This window comes from Cryptomeria japonica, chromosome 10 (assembly GCF_030272615.1).
Source record: "Cryptomeria japonica chromosome 10, Sugi_1.0, whole genome shotgun sequence".
NCBI lineage: Eukaryota > Viridiplantae > Streptophyta > Pinopsida > Cupressales > Cupressaceae > Cryptomeria > Cryptomeria japonica.
Genome location: NC_081414.1, coordinates 2,815,971 through 2,840,063, shown reverse-complemented (window position 1 = coordinate 2,840,063; position 24,093 = coordinate 2,815,971). Strand labels below are relative to the sequence as shown.

General features: G+C 36.8%; 1 protein-coding gene across 2 annotated transcripts in view; it reads left to right on the top strand.

The window, feature by feature from the left end:
• The window catches only part of LOC131069419 (probable plastid-lipid-associated protein 4, chloroplastic), an 80,108-nt gene extending 68,773 nt beyond the window's left edge, over nucleotides 1-11,335 (top strand). The window contains exons 4-6 of one of the 2 annotated variants that reach the window (XM_058004835.2): nucleotides 4,301-4,375; nucleotides 4,590-4,657; nucleotides 11,075-11,335. In XM_058004835.2, coding sequence (XP_057860818.1) covers nucleotides 4,301-4,375; nucleotides 4,590-4,657; nucleotides 11,075-11,147 — 216 coding nt within the window. In that variant the 3' untranslated portion in view covers nucleotides 11,148-11,335. The remainder of the gene's footprint in view (nucleotides 1-4,300; nucleotides 4,376-4,589; nucleotides 4,658-11,074) is intronic. The other variant, XM_058004836.2, reaches the window with a different exon arrangement.
• The last annotated feature ends 12,758 nt before the right edge of the window (nucleotides 11,336-24,093 follow it).

Genomic DNA, 24,093 nt, shown 5'->3' with positions numbered 1-24,093 from the left:
TTAAAGTTAATGAATGGTCAAAAGGCATGAAATGATATGTTGTGACTCCCCCAAATATGAGGTATAAAAGGGAGGAGAGAACTCATTTGAAGAGGGGATAATTTGGGAATGAGAAGTGCAGATCTGATTGTGAAAGGTTGTGTCCCTTTCAAAAGGCAGAAATAATGAAGAGTTGCACTCTTTCAAAGGATGTGTCTCTTGCCAAAGGGCATATAAATGATGAAGAGGTGTGACCTCTCCCTCGGATTGAGAGATATAAAGGAAAGGAATCAAAAGGATCCAGTGAGATCACCATCGATTAGATCAGAATTGTTATTAAGTTACAGACAGTAACATCCTTGCTCTTGGTGGTATGCATGAGGATGTGCTTAATATGTATGCTTAATATACAATGCCTGATAATGTTCTTATGCAGAATTTAATAGTAATATTAATATAGACTGCAATATGTATGACAGTCATACTTAATATCATATATATTCATAATACATAAGAAATTAGCATACTTATAGTCTGAATCATGTTATTACTGTCCGTATTTAAGAAGATGGGAATGAGATGTTCCAAAGAGGGGCAGTCTAAATCCAAGCAATAGGTTAAGTCCCAAGATAGGGTGGGGATCGGCGACCCATAAGCCTTGAGGGTATAGACTCAAGATAGGTAAGGGCTTGGATCTATAAACTTTGAGGGAACCTATTGTAATTGGTCTCTAAGTGCTTTGGTAACTGTTATCACAAAAGCTTGCACCCTTGCTGAGCTATCAACTTAGCAACATTGTGAAACATGGAAACAACCCCGAAGTGTGGGACCTTGCGCAAGGGGGTTGAATCTCCGGAGAAGGCCGGCTTCCTTCTCCATCAAGTGCAGGTGTTGAACCAACTCAACACTTCAAAACTAAATCCTAGGCCTATCCTAACAAATTGCAGAGGTAAAGAGAAGAGAGAATTGTTTGAAATCAAAGGAGGTGATGCACCAAGATAAGAGATTGTTGAATTAATATAGAGACTGTTAAATTAATATAGAGTTTGAGGGAAGGCATTGCAAGAACGTGAAGTCGTACGACACCAGGGAGTTATTCAGTTCCGTTATCAGCCTTTGGGGAGTGTGATGGAGGATTTGAGGCGTCTCCTAGCCTTTGTGCCAGAGGGTTGTGGCCACTTTCAGGCATGAATGGTACGCTTTGAGGAACTCAGAGTATGTCTCGGTTGGACGTGAGGTTGCCTTGGTGGATGCACAGAGGGCTCGGGAGGAGTTGACCACCAAGTTGGAGGCAGGAGTAGCGTGAGACTTAGCTCAGCGTACCTAGGAGTTGGATGCCGAGAGGGTAGCGCGGGTGGCTATCGAGGAAAAATTGGCTAGGGAGATAGTATCATTTGAGTAGCAGTTGGTGGAGGCTGAGACTGAAAAGCGTGTTTTGCAGACAAGTTTGGTTTAGGCACAGGAGGACTTTGATGTCAAAGGCAGCACTAATGGTGAAATCCGCACTTGAGCATCGGATGGTAGCAGAGAAGGGTTTTCAGGTGAGGACGCAACAGGTGTATGAATTCCACGCTCGACTAGCGTTTGCAGTTCCTGCAGTTCTCTACCTTGGTTTTGTTTAATGTCATCTCTATTTTGTATTAAGTCGTCCAGAGACGACTTCTTTTCTTGGGGGGGATGATGTTGTCGGGAATAATCATTATGTTATGTTGTCATATTATATTTATGTTGTCGTTGGTAATTATGAGTTTCTGCAGTTAGTTAGTCGTCCCGAAGGGTAGTTGGAGGTGACAGTTGGTCGCACCCCTTTGGGTATTATATATTGCATACCTTTCCTTCTCAGTATCATCATGATAGTCGTATCTGGGTTTAATGTTATAAACACTTGATGTACATGGACTGTTGAATTAATACATAGACTGGTTATTTAATTTATTTCCATTATGTTCTGTGCATTTACTTTCTGCATTTAATCGTTTACTCGTATGTGGCAAACAGAAGTGTCACCAATTGGAAGAAGTCCAGGGACTTCGGAAACTTGGGTTCCCGAAGTGGAAAAAGCTAAGGAAGGAACTTCGGAACCTCGGGGTTCCAGAGTTTCGGGGAAGAGGAAAGAGACACAGTAGGGAACTTCGGAACCTTGGGGTTCCGGAGAACAAAAAAAAGGCTAAGGAAGGAAATTCAGAACCTTGGGGTTCCGGAGTTCTGGGAAAGAAGAAAGGGAAGCAAAGGAAGAGAACTTCGGAATCTCGGAGATCCAGAGAAAGGAAAGAGGAAAGGCTAGGAGGGAACCTCGGAACCTCAGGGTTTCGGGGTTCTGGAGAAGGCAAGGGAAAGGAACTTCGGAACCTCGGGGTTCCGGAGTTCCGAGGGAACTAGGAGGCAAGGAAAAGGCGGAATTGTGCAAAGGAACTTTGGAACCTCGAGGTTCCGGAGTTCCAAGGAAGGGAAGAAGAAAAGAAAAGAACTTCGGAACCTCGGGCTTCCAGAATTCGTGAGAGAAGAAGAGAAAGGGAAAGAAAGAGAGTTCCGTGAAAAGAAGGAGAGGTAGCAAAGGGAAGGAACTTCGGAACCTCGGGGTTCTGGAGTTCCGGATAAGGAAAAGCGAGAGAAGACAAAGAGGAGGAACCTCGGAACCTCAGGGTTCCGGAATTCCGGGGAAGAAAGAAAAGGCCAAGGGAGGAACTTCCTCCGGACAAGGCAACACTTCGCACTTCATGCTTTCTCCTTGATCAACTAGGGCAGCGCTGGTCCATGGATCGTATCTCTTATCGGTTCTTATTGATGGACCAAGGGTGTCATAAAATGGCAACAATAACATACATAGACCCTTCTCCCTTAAACTGAAGTAGTAGCAGGGTCTGATATCTATATTAAGAACTATGAATAATGAAATTAATCATCTAAAGGGGAAAACAAATAAGCACTTGTTAATAACTAATAAGTTGAAGAATATCAATGACTGGCTTCATGATTAGTTTCTCAATCAATTTTAGTATATTGAAATAGATTAATTATGTTAATTAGGTAGGGGACAATACATTTTTGCTCTTTATCATTATTCCACTGCTTGGTCAAGATTTTGGAATTACTACTAGTCTTAATGTTATGCTTAGTTTTACCAGTAGTTTGTGTTTACAAGTAGCTGTATTTGAAATTTTGAACATCTTATGAGTAATGTAGTTGGGCTTGAAGATTGTTGTTAGTTGTTCCTTCTTCTTGAGTGTTGCTATAGATTTCGGGTAATAATTTCAATTTTCATGTGCTTTTAGTTAGCTTTCCAATTTTTTGATGAAATGTCTCCTTGTTTAATAATGGATATTTATTTGACATAATACATGGATATTTTCCTTGAAGTGTAATAATTACTTTCCTCTCAAAGATAATAATAATTGGATGGTTTACTGCCAATAATTTATTTGATTACTGAAATCTTGGTTGGTTCACCTTTAGATCCTTGTTTATCATTGTAAAAGATTCTGGTCAGTTTATCCGTCAGACCCTATTATTGTTGAAAATATTATCTATCAGCATGGCATGTATTGAAATCAAGTTATATAGTCTATCATTTTAGCATTGACATAATTTTGTTTGTTTTAACTAGTTTGGCTTGATCTGAATTTGCATATCCTATCAACTGTTTTAGCTTGATCAATTTGATGACTTTGCTTCTATTGTAAATTGGTTAGCTAGCCACCAATAATTTAATTAAATTTTCATTATCATCATTCTAGACTCTGTATGCCCTTATCTTGCTCACATCAGAAAGTTGGTGATCATAAAGAGCTAGGATTTGAGTGATCACAAAAAATTCTTGTGGATTTGAGCTAACTCTGTGCAAGGGATATTATATATTGCATAGATTAATACCAAGTTACTTAAAGCAAGAATGCATATGTGGAGTGGTATGAAAGTTTCTTCAAATTTTAGGAAGATGAGGCAATATACATATATTAACACTGCATAAATAAATGCACAGAGCAGAAAAGGGTATAGAGATAATAATTATAATACTTTTATTTTGCTGTATATATATGCTATTATAATTGCTTTCTTTATGATTGTACTACTATTATGGGCATTTTAGCAGGGAATATCTCATATTGTAAGCATGCATTTATTGCTGGGAAATCCATGAATATTGTGTTTCATACATCTCATTTAATGTTTTCTTCTCATTGCATGGATCGTTTTCCAATTCATGTAATCGATTGCTTTCGGTAATCTTACGTTCCCCTAAAAGGATTTTTTTATGAATGTTATAAAATTTCTTCCATATGTTACTTTGTTGATCACATTTGAGCATTATGCAATCTTCCAGGTAACAGCAAATTTAACCCCTCTAAGTGGGAGTAGAGTATCGGTAAAATTTGACAAGTTCAAGATTGCTGGTTTGGTGAGCATTATCATATTTTATTCTGATTTTGTTGATGAGCAATGCTCTTATTTTAAGAATTATTGTTAATTTTATTTTCATTCTGATCTTTTTTCACCAGTCTTTTGTAATCACTTGGATTCCCATCTTTTTCCAACCATCTAGTTGTTAACATGCTCATTTCCTCATCCTATGGATGTGAATGAAACTTTATAGTCCTACCTTGTTCTTGTAGATAAGTATTGATGCACCTCCACAAGCCCAAGGAGAGCTGGAAATTACATATTTGGATGATGAATTGAGGTATGGTCTAATCATGAAATGTTCTTTTGTTCTACCTTGGAAAATCTTGTATCTTGGTATTAACCTTCCTTTTGTTTGTAAAACTGTACAATTTCTTTTTAAATGATGTTATAAGTTTGTGTAATTACTTTTGTTACAATTTACAACAAAGAGATCGGAAAATCGCCCAGAACTTGCCAAACTCGGCGAGTCAGAGTATGATTTATGCCCCTCGAGTCTGGCGAGTGCAGACTCGGACTCGTCCTAGTCCAGGGGGCGAACTCGCCAGACTTGTGGAGTTGGCGAGTTTGGCATAAACTCGCCAAACTCGGCGAGTCCCATGCCTGGGACTCAGCCGGCGACAAGGCCAAAAAAATGCATTTAAAAAGTTTTTTAAAAATGAATAACCTCGTCTTTGTTCACTACAATCTCCGCTTGAGAATGAGAAAAATTAGGGTTACAACATGTCAGCCAATAGAAAAATAACACCTGATGCCTTTACTAAATAATAAAAGAGTTTTTGGCCCTTGACCCCACCTTGGGGGCGCTACCCGTTGAAAAATATGGGGGGAAACTGCGTCGATAGAAGTAGGGAAAATTTAACCTCCGAGTCTGACACTGATTGGATCGACTAGGTAGATATAGAGGCTGAGACTGTAGCCATGGCAGAGGAGGAGTGGAGAGCACGAGTAGAGACAGGAGATTCAGAGGTAGATAGTGACATAGATGTTCCTGATGTTGGTGAGTATGGCATGGTGTCACGGGGAGTGGCTATGGCTGTCGAATCATCCAGGACCTACCTTAGATGCCTTCGCAGGGGGCCGGGGCCGGAGTGTGCAGGCTCCTCTGAGCCATAGGCTTGTAGTTGTATTTACCTTTGGTATTTGTATGGAACATTTGATGATGATCATATCATAACATGGATTTTTTATTCCATGAGTTTTGTAATATTGTATACATTTGACAATATTTATAAATCTATGTTTGTTATTTCCTTCACCTACAATTTGCGCTTATGCTTATGTGATTGATGTATACTTGTGTATGTAATCAAATGAGCCGAGTTTGATGATGTTATTGTGTCTTTAAGGTGTATTCAATAAAGGGTGCATGAAACAAATTTTAAATCTTTAAAAATATCTAAATTTCTTGAGTTTTTCACTTTCCCGAGTCCAGCCGAGTCTGAAGCCGAGTTTGACTCCAAGTCCTGAGTCCGAGTTTGGGTCGGCCTTGCTGAGTCCGAGCCAAGTCCGAGTCCTGTTTCTATGCAACAAAGTAATAATTTCACATTTTGAAAATTTTTAATATTAAAAACATGAAATTTCCACAGTCCATATTGATTGTTGCTTTGTATTTTCTGGATTTGACCGTGTGGTAATAAAAAAATTCACATGGTCAAATCCAGAAAATACTAAGCAACTTTTAATATTTTAAAAAGTCAAAATTTTACGGGTTCTAGGGCTAAAAGTCATCTGTGTGTGTTTCAGTACCTGTGCTGTAAATTGTCACAGTACATAGAATGCTGCATGAAAAACAGATGTGATTTTGCATATGTAAGCACATGCTTTTACAAAAGAATATAGAGAAAATGACTTTATTGAAAACAAAATGTTCATTACAATGCTTTTGCTAGCGTAGAAAGAACCTGTCACAAATTAGCAGCCTTAACCCTTTCATTGGATTTGTGATTTTTAGAAACAATGAATGTTGTTTATTTTTGTTCTCATGTGAAATTGAAATATGGGCTTTCATTTCAAGGAGAACAAACTTGAATATTTGAGACATTTATTTACCTTGCTATAAGTTGAACAAGTGAACACTGCAAGGAGAGTTGATTTAATGTTTTTCACCGGAATAAGCAACTTGACAGATAAACCTTGTATTGCAATTTTTTTCATAATTATATATACTATAGGTGGGAAATACATAAAATTTAAAATTATTAAATACAAATTGGTCATTTCCTGTTAAGAAATAGTGGGAGTATCCTCTATTGGAGTGTAAAATCTAAATAAGGTGCCTAATTCTACTTGACCTCAATATTACTTCAATCCAATAAGGCTGTTGAGTTGATAAATACAAAATTTGGAGCAATGGCGATCACTCTTTTTGTAAAGTTGTGATTGTAGAAAATTTCACTGCAGGACTTAGGTTCTAGTCTTCCTTTCAAACTTATAAGATGCTAGAAAAAGTTTTAGGAAACTTATCTAGGGAGAAGTAAGGAGGGCCTTTGATCATATTTTTAAAGCTCACGAATCAGCAAAACTTGACAAGGATGGTTTTGGCTTGGACTCAGTGACTAACCAAAACATTTGCAAAAAATTGGGAAAACTTGGTATTGCATGAGTTTCAACACGGGCTTTTGTGTGCAAAAAGAATGTGAAGGGTTTTATTTGTTCATTTCCATTTCCATGCATTGTCTTGCATACCTCCAGCCTTGGGAAGTGTGTGGGCAGTTATCTAAACATGTTTTGATGTGTGCACATGGGTAGACATTCATGTCTAGCTTTAGAGCAAGGGGATTTTCCAGTCTTGGTCATGTTTGATTAGGGTTTTGGAATAGAACAGCTGTTTGGTGTATGGTTGAGGTCTTGTAACTTGTTGAGCCGTATTGGTCATGTTCAGACGTACATATACTATCCTTGATTGTGCTTGACTGATTTACAGTGATCTGGAGGGTAATTGCTCTTCAAAGTGGCTTTTCCTGCTTTGTAGGGTTTCTAGAGACCAAATTGGTGTGTTTGAGTCATTGTCAAGTCTTCTTTGCTGCTGCTTCGTTATTTGTACTGCTCTGTCATTATGTTTTGATTCTTATGTTGGAGTCTCCCATTTTTGAAGACCATAACACTTGTTATGACTGATTAGAGGTTGAAAAGTGTAGTCACAAAGCTAGAATACATAATTGGTGAGCTTATTAGAAGTGTATTGACCAGTTTATGAATCAGATTGATATTAGAGCAGGTCTGAAACATCTGCAGGTTGTCTTTTATCAGAATATTGGTGGGTCTTCAGTTTTACACCCATAACATGCTGTAGTGGAAAGATCGAGAAGTTTTGAGCCTGAAATTGGTTTGGAGGTGGAATCAAGCTCAGAAGATGGCACATCAAGGCAACAAGGATATGGATGAGGTTGAGGAAAGATTCGAGAGGTTAGAAGTTGATGTTTCCTTGAATTCTTAGCATATGGGAAAACGGACATGTTTCAGAATGTGTTGATGGTAATTTCATAGAGGTTCTGGGCATAGAATAGAGCCCAACGCAGAAAGTCCAAAATTACATATTGATATGAACATGGAGAAACTTCAAATAGTGGCAAGAACCTTCCATTTGAAGTTGAGGCAAAGATACAGATACAACCTTTTGATGGGGAAGTGAAGGTAGAGAAGTTATACCAATGAATTTCACAAACGGAGGTTTACTTTAGATTTCACAAATTGAACCCTCAACAGCAATTTTCCTTCACCTTTTTGAAGATGTCCAGGCATGCTTTAACATGGTATGAAGTGTATGTAATCTCATGACAAATGAGTTCTGCTCTTCTGGTCACAAAACAGGAATATTTCAAGTCCTTGTTCAAGAAATAGTTTTACCCTATATGCTATGAAGAAGAAAGAGAAATTCAATGGAACTTCTTTCGACAAAGGCAAGTCCAACATGTCCAAGACTACACAAGTACCTTGGAGGCTTGTTTGGGCATCTCCAAATGGATGTTCTAATGGAAAAACTTTGGAAAGTTGACGAGGCTAGGGCATAGGCCCATTATGTGGAGATAGATAGAAATAAATCTGGCTCATACAAGAACAACAAAAAAAACTGAACAAACAGCAGGGTGAGAAAGAAAGGCAATAAAACTTGCTAACATAACCATGAAAAACAATGATAAAATCAAAGAACAAGGATTTTGCAAACATTGTGAAAAGAAGGGTCATAAAGAAAAGGCTTGTTTGAAATTGCACCCCGAGAAGAACAAGAATGCTTCTACATGTCACAAAATGAAAGAGATTGAATGCACTTTGGATATAGATGAGAGAATTTCTTGTGCAACCACACAAAAAGAAGCAAATGTAGTCAGAGGCAATGCTCAGGATGAGGACAAGGTAACCAAATTGTTCCATGTAAAACTGGAGCTCAAAGGGAGGAAAATCAATGCACTTTTTTATACGTGTTCTCAGACAAGTTCAATTTCTTAGAACTTGTACAAGATCTTGGGTTGGAGACAAAGAATCACCCGAAACCTTATTTCTTGTGTTGGCTGAAGCAAGGCTTTGCATTTATAGTTTTAAACAGACTATAATGTTGTATTTGTGTTTTCAGCTAGTGTAAAGCTTGTTTTCTTTAGGAATACGGAGAATCAGAGTTTCAGTTGCATATGCATAAGTCTTTTTTATAGAAAGTAATTCAATGCACTTGTTGAGATTTTTTTATGTCCTAGCAAGTGAGGAGAAGGATGCTTCACACATTTTAAAAGCTTTTCTGTATGTATGGGTGGGATCGGAACCATCAATCTTGGCTTTGTATATTTGACTACATTCGACAAGCGAACTGTGGCATTCAGTGTATATGTAGGTGTTCATATAAACCAAGGGAAGTAACGAAAGGTGACTCATTCTCCAACATTATTCTCTTCTTAATTTTTAGATATTATAATGTAAACCAAAAATGTAAATATCTTAATTGGCAATAAATCTTTTGGCCGAAATTTTAAAAAAAATCGGGAATCGGGAAAAAATCAGCAATAAATTGGCAAAATTATCGAACATTTGAAAATATATAATTTCTTAAAATATTCTAAAAAAACACATGCATACACTAAAAACTGTTATATATCAGATATCTTACTCCTATTAAATTTATAAGTAACAAGTATAATTTATTAATACTAAAGTTTAAAATAATATTATATTTAAGTTAATAATATTATATTTAAGTTGATAAGTTAAAAAAATTAAATTTAAATATTTAAATATGTTTAATTGTTATTAAATATTAATATTAAAAAATAAAAATAAACAAGTAAAGTAAAATAATATTAAGTTTTTAATAAATGTTAATATAAATAAAATAATATTAATTTTTTAATAAATGTAAATTATTCAAATATAAAATATATGTTTAAAAAAAATTTAAACTATAGAAAAGTTTTAACTACATATAAGAAAACTTAAAAATCTCCAAATGAAGTCTTGACAGGAGAGCATTGAATGCCATGAAAGCAAAGCGTTCGCAAGCATGGAAGTTAGAACTTAGAACTTCTGGATCGAAAGGCATTCTCTCGGCGGGACGGAAAATGACAAAGGAAGAGCACCGGTTTTTACAAGGTTGAATGTTGTTGATTATCGTCGGGCGTCAGCCATCGGGGGGAGGGAAGCCGCAATCATGCATTTTGACCAAGCCGAAATTGCTATTTTAATTTTCACGTGACCTTTTTTTAAAATCTTTTTAGGGTTGTGACCTTTGTTTTTTCATCGCGTTTTGAAACCGCGATATTCTACATTTTAGTCGCGATTTAATCGCGATTTTTGGTGTCTAAGAATGGCGTTTTTTAAAGAAAAAATCGTTTGCGATTTAAATGACAATTAAATCGTTTGCCAGAATGACTTGTGAAAAATCGCAATTTAGGTGATTTTTTCACGATTTTTTCATCCTTGATGTAAACAATACTTGTGAAAGCCTTCAAAAAGCTTTGTAGACAAGCAAATCCAAATGTTAGGTTATATTGGAGTTGAGGAAAAATCAACTCTGCAGCTCCCAAAGATCACCTGCATGCAAACCTGTCATAGAAAGAGAGAAGCAAAAAAACTGCGGAGGCCAGAATTCAAAGATCCAGAAAAGAGGAGTCATATTGATTGTGCAACAAGAATGCAATTCAATAATTACAGTTGTTATGAAATTACAAAGAGAGAATCCTTATAAAAGGATATTCGAAACCCTAAAGGTGAAAACCCTAAAGAATTATAAGATTCCTAAATTTAGCTTAAGTATAGAGTATAATAGATTAATAATTAAATAAATAATTATTAGCTAATAAAAGATAACTCTAACAGGTTATAAATTTGACTGAAAATTATCAGTAGTAAACAACTTGAATGTAATTGGAGACTTCGAATTGTTTATTATGTTCAATGACATACCAAATATTTATTAGTTCCAATTCCTATACAAATTTATATTACCAAAGTTATAAATCTTATTGACCTAGTGTCTAATATATTTATTTATCATACAAATGAAACAGATTCTGTTTTGTTTTTGATGGTGTTACCATTGATAAATTGATTCTTGAGTTGTCTTCCTTTTATGATATTCAAGTGAAACCATTTCTAGTATCTATCTTTAATATGCAGTCTTATCTTTTCTCCTTTATAACTCTTGAAAGGGAGCACGCTTACATTATTGCATTTAACATATTATTTATTATCTTTTGTTTGTATTTTGAAGGGTTTCTCGTGGAGATAAGGGCAATTTATTTATCTTGAGGATGGCTGATCCCACCTATAAAGTTCCCTTATAGTTCTTGGCAACAACTTTCGAGTGTAGGAAATTAGTTTTCAACAGAAAAGCACTAATTGTTTTATAATCACTAATAGTGATTTATAACCACTTGGCTGATTTTGCATGAGAAGCTATTATTCTAGGTGTATATATTGTTGCCTATATACTCTTAACTTTCAATGATATCTAATTCCCTCCTTTTAATTAGTCTCTTGCTCTGTATTGTCACGAGATGCAATTGTTTTAGTTGGCTTAATGATATCATTGACCAAAGTAAGATGTTCAAATCAGTTTTTTTCACTAAATTTTCACTTTTGACACTTGTAGCAATTAAGCTGTCAAGAATTTGAAGATGATGTAAATTAGTGATTTTTGAGATTTTGTTGTTGATTATAAATATATATTTTTAAAAATGTTAAGAAATAATTTGTGATTTTTTTTTACATAACTTTTATTTTTTTATATTTAACAATTATTTAAAAAGTTGACGTTTATTCAATATAGTACAATTTTTTATAATTAGATATAGAGAACAAAACAGAGTACATTATGAGGAGTAATTCTCCATCAGTGAAAGATATAAAACCCCCAGTACATATAAAACTACTACCATCAAGCCCTATACAAAAAGGATTTTTTGCACATATGCCATAGTATCAAAAAGGATTTACATCAGCCTTCTATAACATATATACTACTCCCACAACCCCTTGGCATTGCAATTATACTCAACATAATCAAATTCATAAGTACCAGCTCTGTTTCAAGCATCTTTAGATTCTTTTACAATGGGCTGAAAATAAGTTTTTTCTCCTCTTTTCGGTCTGGTAGATTCTTTCTTAGGGGGTTCGCTGATTTTGTTCTGATCCACGTGCTCATGCAGTAGTGCAAGCTCTTCCTTGTTCAAATTGTTTCTTCCATTTGGGAAGAAATGTACAAATTTAATCTCTGTTCTGTACACTATTGTCAAACCTTCTTCCAGCAGGATCATAAATCTGTCTTTTGGGATTCCCAAGACTGCAGAGACCTACAACACAATGTTAAGAAAAGTGAGTTCACTATTGAACTCAGTAAGGTACCTTCTTTTGCCTTGAAATGTTTCTTCATTTTTCTTCTTCCAGATATACCACAAAGTCTCATTTGTCAAAACAAGCCAAAACTCATTAAGTTTAGCAGAAAAAGTGTTCACATAACCAAACAAAATTTCGAACCTACTAAAACTTTCTTTGCAATCCCAACCAAGTAATTGTTCCAAAAACATAGACCCCAAAGAAAATGCATATTGACATTCAAAAATAAGTGCTCAAAAGACTCATTAACATTGCAAAGATCACAGGTTCTAGCAGGGACACCAACCACGTCTAAAAAATGTCCTACAACAAGCTTTTTAAGCAATAACAACCATCTAAAGCAAGCTTTTTTTTTGCTTCAACCGGACTTTCACTAGATATGACTAAGCCTAGCAGACCAAATACTATCATTCTAATCCAGTTCCCAAAAAGAATATCATGCAAATGCAAGTTCCCTCATGTTTTACCTTTTTTGGGTTGGATAAGATTAGATTGATTCTAAGGAGAACTTTGCAGGGCTCATCACCCTCACAAGCTTTTATAATCCACTTGTCTGCTAATGGAATACCTCGGACTTTCAAGTCCTTAAGGCCAAGACCACCTAGACTTTTGGTCAAACAATACCATTTCTAGTTTCCAACATGCCTCTTTCCCTTACCAAGACCATATGAACATAAGAAGTCTTTGAGAATTTTTTAAAGCTTATCAAAATGACAATTAGCAAATAACTAGGTGGAAGAAAAATATATAGCATGTGAAGCCAAAACTTTCTACAGTTTGGACTACTCGCCGAGTTCTCGGTGAGTTTTAAAAAACTTGCGAGTATTTTTCCCTGGCGAGTTTTTACGACTTTAACTCGCCACAAAAACTCGGTGTGTTAGTGAAAAAAAAACTCGCTCGCTAGTGAATGAAGGCAAAAAACGACAAAAATGAGTTTTATTTCATCATTTTCTGTCTTGTATTTTGTTGAGAAGGGGAAAAACACACTCCCAAATACTTGTAAACTGATTTACATTGATTTTTTTTTTGAAGTCAATTTCAGTCTCTCCATCATAATATATACATGAAATGTAACATTTAAGTATTAGTCACATATGAATATGTCTTTTTCCTTTCTTATACTTTTAAGTTATATTTCATGTATATATTGGCAGGATGTTTGAGTGGTTTCAAATCTCTACAAGTTATAATGCAAATTCCAGGTTTTAGAAGATCTGTTTCAATAATCAGTATGCTCCTATCAACATTCTCTCGCTCTCTCTATCTCACTCACTTTATTTGTCTCGAATTTTAGACCTATCTATCTCCCTATTGCTATTCCTCTATCCCCCTCTCTACTGTTCTCCTCTCTCCCCCAAGATCTAGACCTATCTCTCTACCCTTCTCTTTCTCACCCTTAGACCCCTACAAGGGGTGCTACCCTCAACCTAATTTTATTTTGCAGATGCTTGGTGGCAAAGTTGGGGTGGGAATACCCAAAATCTCAAAAAAAATGCCCTCAGAATCTTATGTCAGCCTTGTAGTTCATCCAGTTGTGAGCCCAATTAGAGCTTGTTTGAGGCCATCCACACGGAGAAGAGCAAGTTAGTTAAAAAATGCCTCAATGACCTTGTCTTTGTGCAATATAATCTGCGGTTGTGCATAAGGAAGGTAGATGAAGCACTAGATGGTCTAATTGATTTGGTTGTTATAGTTCTTTACAGTGATTGGACATCACAAGAGCATCCTCCATTGTTTATAGAGGATGACATCAATGATTTGGAGAGGTAGGCTACAAAGGAGGAGGAGGAGGAGGAGAGTGGATTTGGTTTCACACTAGATGACATTGAGGAGGATGAGGAGTCATTACCAATGCTAGGTGCAACTAGAGGTAGAGCTACATCCAAGATGGAGGACGAGCCACAATTTGAGCTAGTCATATCGAGTGAGGAGGCACAATCACGCCCACAACATATTTCTAGGACTAGACCCTCTAGTTCTACCTCTCCCCTAGTTTTTACTAGAGCTGGGAAGAGGAAGATGTAATTGTATATATTTATTTACTTTTAGTTCTACAAAAGCTATTTACTATTTTGCTTCCAGCCATCAACATTCTTCACGAGGATGCGATTTTGCACCCACTTTGCATTTAAATATATCCAGACTTAGCTTGTTTCTTTTTTGTTCTCATTTGTTGACTCATGGGATGCATCTTCTCATTGAATTTTGCAAAAAAAAAGCATTTCTAATTAAATTTAAGCAAATTTTAAAGTTCCCGAGTTTTTTGTTGAGTTTTTGTCGAGTATTGGCCAAGTTTTTCCTGAGTTTTTTTTTTGGGCTTTGGCGAGTAGTTTAACTATGTTCTAGACAAATTGAATTTTGTTGGCCAATGAAAGGTGGGTTTGCCACTTTTGGTGCTTCTTTTCAACTTTTAGATACACTCATTCCCACATATCTTTTAGATTAGGGGAGAGAGAAAAAGGGATGCAAAGGTATCAAACAACCTTATTAGGTCCCAACCACTACCATTTCTGATCTTTTAGCCAGTTAGGTGGAAGTGGATCCCAACTAAGAATAGAAGATTTGGTGCTAGATATTTTAGCACCTGAGGCCATACAAAAGATCTCCAGTCTATGCAAAACATTTTCAAAGTTATCCTTATTCATTTTAACAAATAAAGCAGTGTCATTACCAAAAGGGGCATTTAGAAGTTGTTCATTACAATCAGGGAGGCTTGTACTAGCAATAGGTAGATTGATCAATGATGTTCTCAAAACATAATGTAGGGCATCTACAAAAATCACAAATAAGGTCAAGGCAATAGGACATCCTTGTCTTATAGGCCTTTCAAGTAGAATAGGGGCAGTGAGATCACCATTTGTCAATTTGAGTGGAAGAATCTTCAAATTGGATAGTAATCCATCTACAAAACCTTGGGGGAAAGCCTAGAGCTTTCATTATGCTCATCATAAAAGGCCACTCAATTCTATCATAGGTTTTTTCAAAGTCTAGAATGATCGTAGCAACATATTGATTGTCGTGTCTAGTCCAATACATCCTCTCCTAGCTAGTTCTTAGGCTTTCCAAAATATATCTCCCCTTGATGAAGTCTGTTTGTGTCATTGAAACAACTTTCTTTAACAAAAAGCCTAACTTGATATCGAGAATTTTTGTCAAGATCTTATATGACACATTCAAGAAAGTAATTGGCCTCGAATTTTTTATTAAGCTTTTGTCTCCCCCCTTGGGGATGAGTTTGATGATTCCTCTATTGATATTCTCTCTTAAGGTACAAGTGTTGAAAGCTTCATTATACACCTCTAAGAGCTCTTCTACAATCCTATCTGAGTTAGCCTTATAGAACTCAATGAGTAAATCATCAACTCCAAGAGCTTTGCCATTGCTAAAGGATTTTATAGTTGAAACAAGTTCGACCACTAAGATGTTTTCATCTAGAGAATCAACATCCTCTTTACTAACCTTGATTGGGATAGTTTTCATGCAAAATTCCCTGGCATTAGCATAATTAGAGTTTTCTTCAAATGAAAATAGATTCTTGAAGAAGGAATAAAAAATATTTTTCATGTATTCACTGTCACCAAATGTGATACCATCAACATTGATGGGACCTATCCTCTCTTGATTCTACTTTTGCTTTATGATGTTAAAGAAGTATTTGGGGACTTTGTCTCCTTTATGAAGCCATGCCATTTTGGCTTTAATCCTAGCACCCTAATGTTGATAGTTTTGGATCTTTCTAAGCAAGGATTTGGCTCTAGCAACTTTTCTTTCCATAGACAAGTCCCCACAGTTCCTTTGAATCTCTCCCTCCAGACCAATCAGTTTGTTTTGAAGGAAAAATTCAATATTTCTCCTGTCTATAGCCTTCTTTTTACTAACAATATTGAACAGGTCCCTCCAAAGAGAGACAAGACTATCCCAGTTTTGCAGTGAAAATCCCTTGTTAAGACTTTTGGAAATCACAGTAGCAACCCTAAAATCTGTCATACGATTAGTGTCATTACGGAGAGAAGTATTTAGCTTATAGCAAGAGGAGGAAGGTCTCCTATACAGTGGGATAAGGCCAACAAATTCCACACAAGTCTCAATCAGAGAGTGGTCAAACATTGTGGTAGGGAATAGAGAGACAACCCTCTCCTTTTCATCAAGTTTGAAGCTAGAAACACTTTTATGAGCATAAAACCTATCAAACCTAGAGTATATCCTTTCGCTTTGTGATTGATTGTTACTCCATTTGAATCGTGTCTTTAAACCGAGGTTTCATATTCTCCAAGGGGTCTATAAAAAATACGGATCTCTTCATTCTAGACCAAAAATACAATACATTGCCTCTTCAGAGAACCTTTCTGCCTCCAATTTTTTATTTATTTTTGATCGGTAATGGGCCGAAGCCGATAAGATGTACATACCCTACCCCCTTCAAGATTTGAACTTATGATCTCTCTTTCAAGAGTACAAGTTATCCACCACTAGGCCAACTCAGGCTGTACTTTCTACCTCCAATTTTAACCTCTTTATGTTCAATCTAATTAAAATCACCAGCAATAAGCTAGTTAAGTTTAGGGGGATTTGAAGTCATCCAAGCCCATAATTGAGATCTCTTATTGTAATCATTTGGGCATATATGGAGTAGACACCCAAAATTTCAGATTCAATATCAAGCTCGACCCAGACAATCCTGTTACAAGGGGATAAGCCACAATCAACCACCAATTTAGCCTACTTATTTTTTTATAAGAATAACATATCCTCCTTTCCCCTTTTCATGCATGGAGGAAAAGGCCTTAGTGGAATTCCATATAAATTTAAGGTCATAGTCTTTTTCAAACCCTACCACTTTGATTTCTTGTAGGCAAAGAATATCCGGTTTAGGTCGATCTTTATAAAAAGCACTAAGAATATATTTTTTGTATTGCTAATATTCAATCTCATTAAGAGGCAGGGGGTTGGGGAAGGGACTTCTGGTTTTTGTACACTCAAAACATTGTGGAACCTTGTCATTTTTGGAGTTACCTTTAGCTGCTTATCATTTTCGATTCCTCCCACCTCACTTTAGGGATTCAATACTTTTAGTCCTCTCAATCTATTTCCTCTTCTTGTGAGTTTCAACTACTTTGTTCCCCCCAATGTAATTTTGGCAATTTCAATTTCAGAGGTTGAATACATGGGATTGAAGTAGTTAAGAATTGGGACCTCAGTTGCATGGTTGGGGAGAAGCCCCAAGGCCTTTGAATTATTAGTGCTTAGCATCATTTCATCTTGACCCCAAGTATCTTTCTTAAAGTTCGCTTCCTTAGCCTAAGACATAATGGTCTCCAAGGCCAGTTATTGAGCATTTTTTTGGAAGGGGTTTATTCTTTCCCAATAAATTCTCTTTGTCTATAGGTCTAGGGTTAACCAATGGATTGGAGACACCTAATTTGGGTTCTTGGCTTTTCACAACTTTAACAACTTCAATATATCCTTCAAATAAGTGGTTTGCAAGAGAAATATTGTGGATATCATACTCAGAAGGCCTTGTGTTTTGAGGTGAGATGTCCAAATTATTTCCTTCAATATTAGAGTTTATATTTGTATCTACACTTTTGTTCATAACATCAAGATTAGTTAGGTCAAATTGAGGACCAAAACTATTGGCAGAATTGGGACATTTTTTTAACCATTTGTTCAAATGAGGAATTATCATTCCCAGAAGGGTTATCCACCTTTTTTTCAGAAGTAGGGCATGCAAAACAAATGTATGCATTGTATATGAAAAATGATCTTCCAAGAGTATCAGAAGCCTTTGGAAAGGTTACATAGAGTGTTCCCTCTATAGAAGGAATTTCAGGACATGCTACAAGAAAACTTAGCAGGTCTGCAGTTGCTACTTCTATCATTGCTTTGAAGATATCACCACCTTCCGACGCAACAAACAATTCATCCAAAACTCCCGTTAAAGCAAAATTAGTTGAGAAAAGAGCTCCTAGGCAAAAGGAGAAAACAAAAAGAGAGAAAATGAAGCTTGTTAATGATGATGATGAGGAAGAAGAAGAGCAAAATGAAAAATTTATTTTTAGAAAAAGGGTGAAAAGATCAAGGGAGACAAATGAAGAAGCAAGTACAAAAGATATAAGTGAAGGAAAGGAGGAGTCTAAAAAGGCTACACTACAAGAGACCAAACATGGGCCTTTGGATCTTGTTGTTGTTGTGAGTGCAATTGTACAACATGGTGCTTTGAAGAAAACAACAAAATCGTATGATAAAGTGCTTGACGGTGGCAAGAAAATAATTGATAAAGATATTTTTTTATACATGAGGACTTCCAATATGGGTCTCAATGAGATCCTTGATGAGCTACCTAAAAGCCCTGCCAATGCTTTGAGTATGGAGAGACATGAAGCAGTCTTGGAAGAGGCGAAGATAAGACAACAAGCCTTAGAGAAGGCCAGTGGATCTTTGCACATGAGAAGAGTAAAAGTGTCATAGGTGCTAGTTATTGGATTGAGGACCAAGGAAAGAATCAACATTGTTATGGGAAATGATAGAGAAGAAATCAAGAGGTTGATTAAGCAAATTGAGGAGAAGATAGAAGACATCTTGGGTGACATTTTGATTGGTGAGGAAATTGTTGCTCCAAAGAACGAAGGAGAAGATCGAAAAATGTAATATGTTGGTGTTGAAGAAGATTTACAAGATACATCTCTCCCAAAGAACAATAAGAAATAGATAATAATCCCCCTCTGAAAAATGAGAAGCAAGATATAAAAGTGAAGAAAGAAGAGTGTGTTCTAGAGAACACTGAATAAAACAAAGATAAATTAGTTCCTTGGTGAGCACTGCAAATATTAATGAGTAAGTGGAGAAGACTTTGGAAAAGTAACCTGACACAAATGCAGAAAAGGAGAAAGATGAATAATAGGTGGAAAGTAGTTCTAAGATTGGTTAGGGATCCTCATCCCCCTATGGTGATTTATTTAAGGACCTATTGAGCTTACAATCACAATTTCAATTGGTAGTCATCCCACAAGTACGTCAAGTTCCATTTCAGCAAGTTCAAGTGGATCTGGCAAACATTTCTCCGATACATAAGCTACATCTTGGTGACGTTCTTCACCACTTTGCACAGAAGGAGATACTGCAAACTCATATGCAAAAAAGAGAGTTGGTTGATGAGGTAGTAAAGATCTTGCAAGAAGGCCTTTCAGAGGTAACCATTGATGCAACATTGCCAAGCGTACAATAGTTGTAGTTTCTTACTAATTCATTCAAGGATTATGTATCTATTTTGTAGGAAAGAAAATAGAGGGATATTGAGAAAAATGTGAATGACAAGAGATTAGATGATGTCTCTGACAGATGTATAGTTGCAAACGATAAGTTGTAGGACAACTTGAATGATTTTAAGGAGTGTATAGATGGAGCCATTTCACTATATCAGTTTTGTCACAAGTGGTCAATTTTTACAAAGAGCATAAATGATCAGATAGACTCTCTTGAGTCCCAGATTGTGTAGTCAGCTGGTGCATATGATATGAAGAATGATAAGAACAAAGTAACCAAAGTGCAAATTGAAAATCTTTCTTGCAACTATCATTGCGTGTGAACCTAAAAGAACAAATAAAGAAGCGGTACAACCAACTTAGAAACATTGTTGATCTAAGGTTCCCTGGATGAAGTAGAGAATCTTCTATTGAGATTGAATGTTAGAATTATATTCTTGCCTTGACAAAAGAAGAGTGGAAATCAACAGTGTCACAACTCAAAGTCATTTACAAGAGCATTTTATGTCCATCCAAGTGAGTTGTATTTACTTGCTAGTAAGACAATTGTGTTATCTTGTGTATATGCAAAGATTTGTATGAGTGTTGCAGTACATTTTTGGAAGTTTTTAGATAATGGAGGAATAACACAGTTAGGGGGAGAATCTTGAAATGAATGCATATTGTTAGAGGGAGTATGTACAGTTTTGTTTATGATTGGTGTAAATATTATTCTCTTTATCCTTGATGTCAAAGGGGGAGAGATATCAAGTAAGGGGGAAAGATACTAGATAAGGCAAAAAGAGACTAGATGTTTGTCAAAGAGGGATTTTTGTAGATATGCATACAATGTTGCCATCAATGACAAAGGGGGAGATTGTTGGCAATATGTGTTGTCATTGATATCAAAGCTAATGTATGGCAATGCGTTGTCACTAGGTTGGTTAAATAGAACATCGGTAGATTAGATGATGTATGTTGGGATATTTGAGAGATGATTGGTCAGTGATGTTAAAGCCATTTGGAGATTCATCAGATGGCAAAATATCAGTCTAAAATTGATGTATTTGGCTCCACACCCTACCACATTATATCCTTTGGTTTTGCAGTTTTGTATCTATGCTTGGTGGTGTCTTAGGTGTCTATGATAACACAATGGTGAACAGTGAGTACCAAACCGGTACTGAGAGGGGGGTGGGGGGGGGGTGAATCAGTACAGGTACAAAAACTTCTCCTAAACCGGTTTGTCTGCAAACAGTGAACTTGACTGGCAATCACTAACACTGGTCATAAACCAAATTACTACCGGTTAAGGTCAATGAGACTGTGAAAGATATAAATCGGAAAACACTTATCTTACCACACAACCTACACCCTCATTTCCACATTATCCTTGTGCATAAATAGGTAATCTATCATCAGAAACATAATAACTTGCTAGATCAACATGATTCACCTCTTAAAAGAAATCATCAAAGCATCACATGAAAAAGACATCACATATGACACATATTTTTCAAGTGGAAACCCAACTGGGAAAAACCACAGTAGAAGTCCGCTCTATTAGAAGCCTAGTCCGGTTAAAGGCTGTTACAACAGGTTTTGTTAGGAACCGATCCTGTTAGGGATCACCCGATTAAGGGATGGCTAGAATACCCGATTAAGGGTTAAACCCTGTTAGGGGTTACCTTGTTAGAGGATTTTATGAATTCAATGGCTTTGGGTCACGCTGTTAAAGGATTTACAACAAGCTGGTTAAAGCTACCCTGTTAAGGGATTTTCCAACTGTTGAAGTGATTAGAGATCAACAGGTATTACAATGATCTGGTAATAACACTCAATGCCAATGCAGACCCGCTTTAGTTCTTTTCTTCTGCATACACATTCTGCAGGTATCAACCCTCTTATTTGGTCTGGCAAGAATCACGTATCTTTGCACTTTAGATACACAACATTTGCCAACAACTTCAACATGAAACACAACATCGACCTTATAGGAAATAGATAGGTCGGTAACATCAACCCTAAACCCTAAACATTTAGGTTAAGCAATTCAGTTGGTTCAATCCTGACCATTGAACACTTTGCATTTGAATACAATGGTCTTGAACAGATCTCAAGACATTCTCCATCGTTCGTTCTTCACTGCTTCCTGGAGGTGATAACCCATCACGCGGTCTCCACCGTTTGCAGGGACTTTGCACATTCCCTAGGTAGATAGGATCACTCCCCTTCATGCAAAATCCTTCACGCACACGAGGCTGACATGGCAACACGATCTGATCTCCATTATACTGCTAACTCATCACACAATGCCATCGGTTGAATCACACAGGCCCAAAACACTTAAACCGGAAACCTTGAAGTTGAGACTACCAACCGGTAGTCATACCATATTAAACCGCTTCACCTTTAGCACATATACCGGTTCACTTTGCCAGTTGCTTAACTTCAATAAACCTGTTCACTCTTCATCATATTACCGGTTCACTCTTCAGCATATTACCGGTTCACTTTCAGCATATTACCGGTTCTCTCTTGAGCATATTACCGGTTCATTCTTTCAACATATTAACATCAATGACAACACAATATAATCATGTCAACATATTCTGCACATATGCCAACAATCTCCCCCTTTGGCATTGGTGGCAATATACAAAGATATCTCTCTTTTTGCATCACATCTTCTCCTTAATACTGCAGATATCTTTTCCACTTGACATCTTCTCCCCCTTTGACAACAATGCCAAAGTGGAGGCACAAGCTTCCCTGTTCCACTATGCTGCTCCCCCTGAGGAGTAGCATCCTTCAACACATCAATCCTGAAAAGATATAGCAAAGTAAGATCTGACTGATGTGGAGCACAAACCTTTAGATTACCTCTTGAAGGGGCGGCATTCCTAATTCACCTCTCAAATAGGTAAAAGTAGCCTTCGGTAGAGGCTTGGTGAATATATCTGCTAACTGCTCCTTACTGGAAACATGTTCCAATATCACCTCTTTGTTTTGAACCTTTTCCCTCAAGAAATGATACTTGAGTTCAAAGTGCTTGGTTCTAGCATGTAAAACTGGATTCTTGGAAATGTTAATTGCACTTGTATTGTCACAAAATATACTTACCTGTTTAGATACAGGAACTTTGAAGCGATTCAATACATGCTTCATCCAAATAGTCTGGGTGCAGTTCATAAAAGCTGCAACATACTCCGCTTCTGCTATAGACTAAGAGATACAACTCTGCTTTTAACTCATCCATGAGACCAGTCTACCACCGAGAAAGAATGCACCACCAGTTGTGCTCTTCCGGTCATCCACATTACCAGCCCAATCGGCATTTGTGAACACTTTCAGGTTGAAATCATCATTGTATGGATACCAAAATCCATAGTCAATAGTTCCCTTCAGATATCTAAGAATCCACTTGACTGCTACCAAGTGGGATTCTCTTGGGCTTTTCTGAAACCGAGCGGTAATACCCACTGCATGTGCAATGTTCGGTTTGCTATGCACTACATAATGCAACTTACCAATCATTGATTGGTGTTCCTTCTCATTTACCAATGCTGAGTCATCCTCTTTTGATAGTTTACAACCGGTCACCATTGGTGTACCAACCGGTTTGTTGTCTTCCATGCCAAAGGTCTTTAGCACCTCTTTGACATACTTGGACTGAGTAATAAAGATTCCATCTTTCATTTGTTGAATCTGCAGTTCAATGAAGAACTTAATCTCCCCTATGAGTGACATCTCAAATTCCTTCTTCATCTCATCTGCAAAGTCATGACTCATCTTGTCATCTCCACCAAAGATTATGTCATCAACAAATACTTCACAGATCAGAATCTGATCTCCTTCTGATTTCAAGTAGATATTGCTATCTTCACTTGTTCTTTCAAATCCAATCTTCACAAGATGGGAGTGTAAGTGTTCATACCATGCTTTAGGTGCCTGCTTCAGTCCATACAATGCTTTATGTAGCCTACACACCATGTCACTGTCTTCTAATAGGCCAAACCCATCTGGTTGCTCTATATACACCTCCTCTACAAGTATTCCATTTAGAAATGCATATTTACATCCATTTGATATACCTTGAATCCTTTGAAAGCTGCATATGCAAGAAGCATACGAACTCCTTCCAATCTTGCTACTGGAGCAAAGGTTTCTCCATAGTCTTCTCCTTCTTCTTGGGCATATCCTTTACATACTAGTTTGGTTTTGTTCCTTACCACTGTGCCATCCTCATTCAGTTTATTTCTGAAGACCCATTTGGTTCCAATGACATTTTTATGCTCCGGTATGGGTACCAAAGACCATGTACCATTCTTCTCTATTTGATCAAGTTCCTCTTCCATTGCCTTGATCCAGTCTTCATCTTTATGTGCCTCTTTGAATGATTTAAGCTCAAATTCAGAGATCATACATGAGTTTTCTCTAACCTTTCTTCTTGTAAGAATTCCTCCATCTTTGTCTCCTATGATCTGCTTAGGATCATGATTGAGTTTTACATACCTAGGTATATTCTTAATAGATTCCTCTTGCTTTCCTTCTTCATCCTCATCTTCATCAGCTTCAACATCCATCGGTGTAGGAGCACAATTACTGGTACTGGGCTGATTTGCAACCGGTTCCTAGAAGGTTACTATCGGTT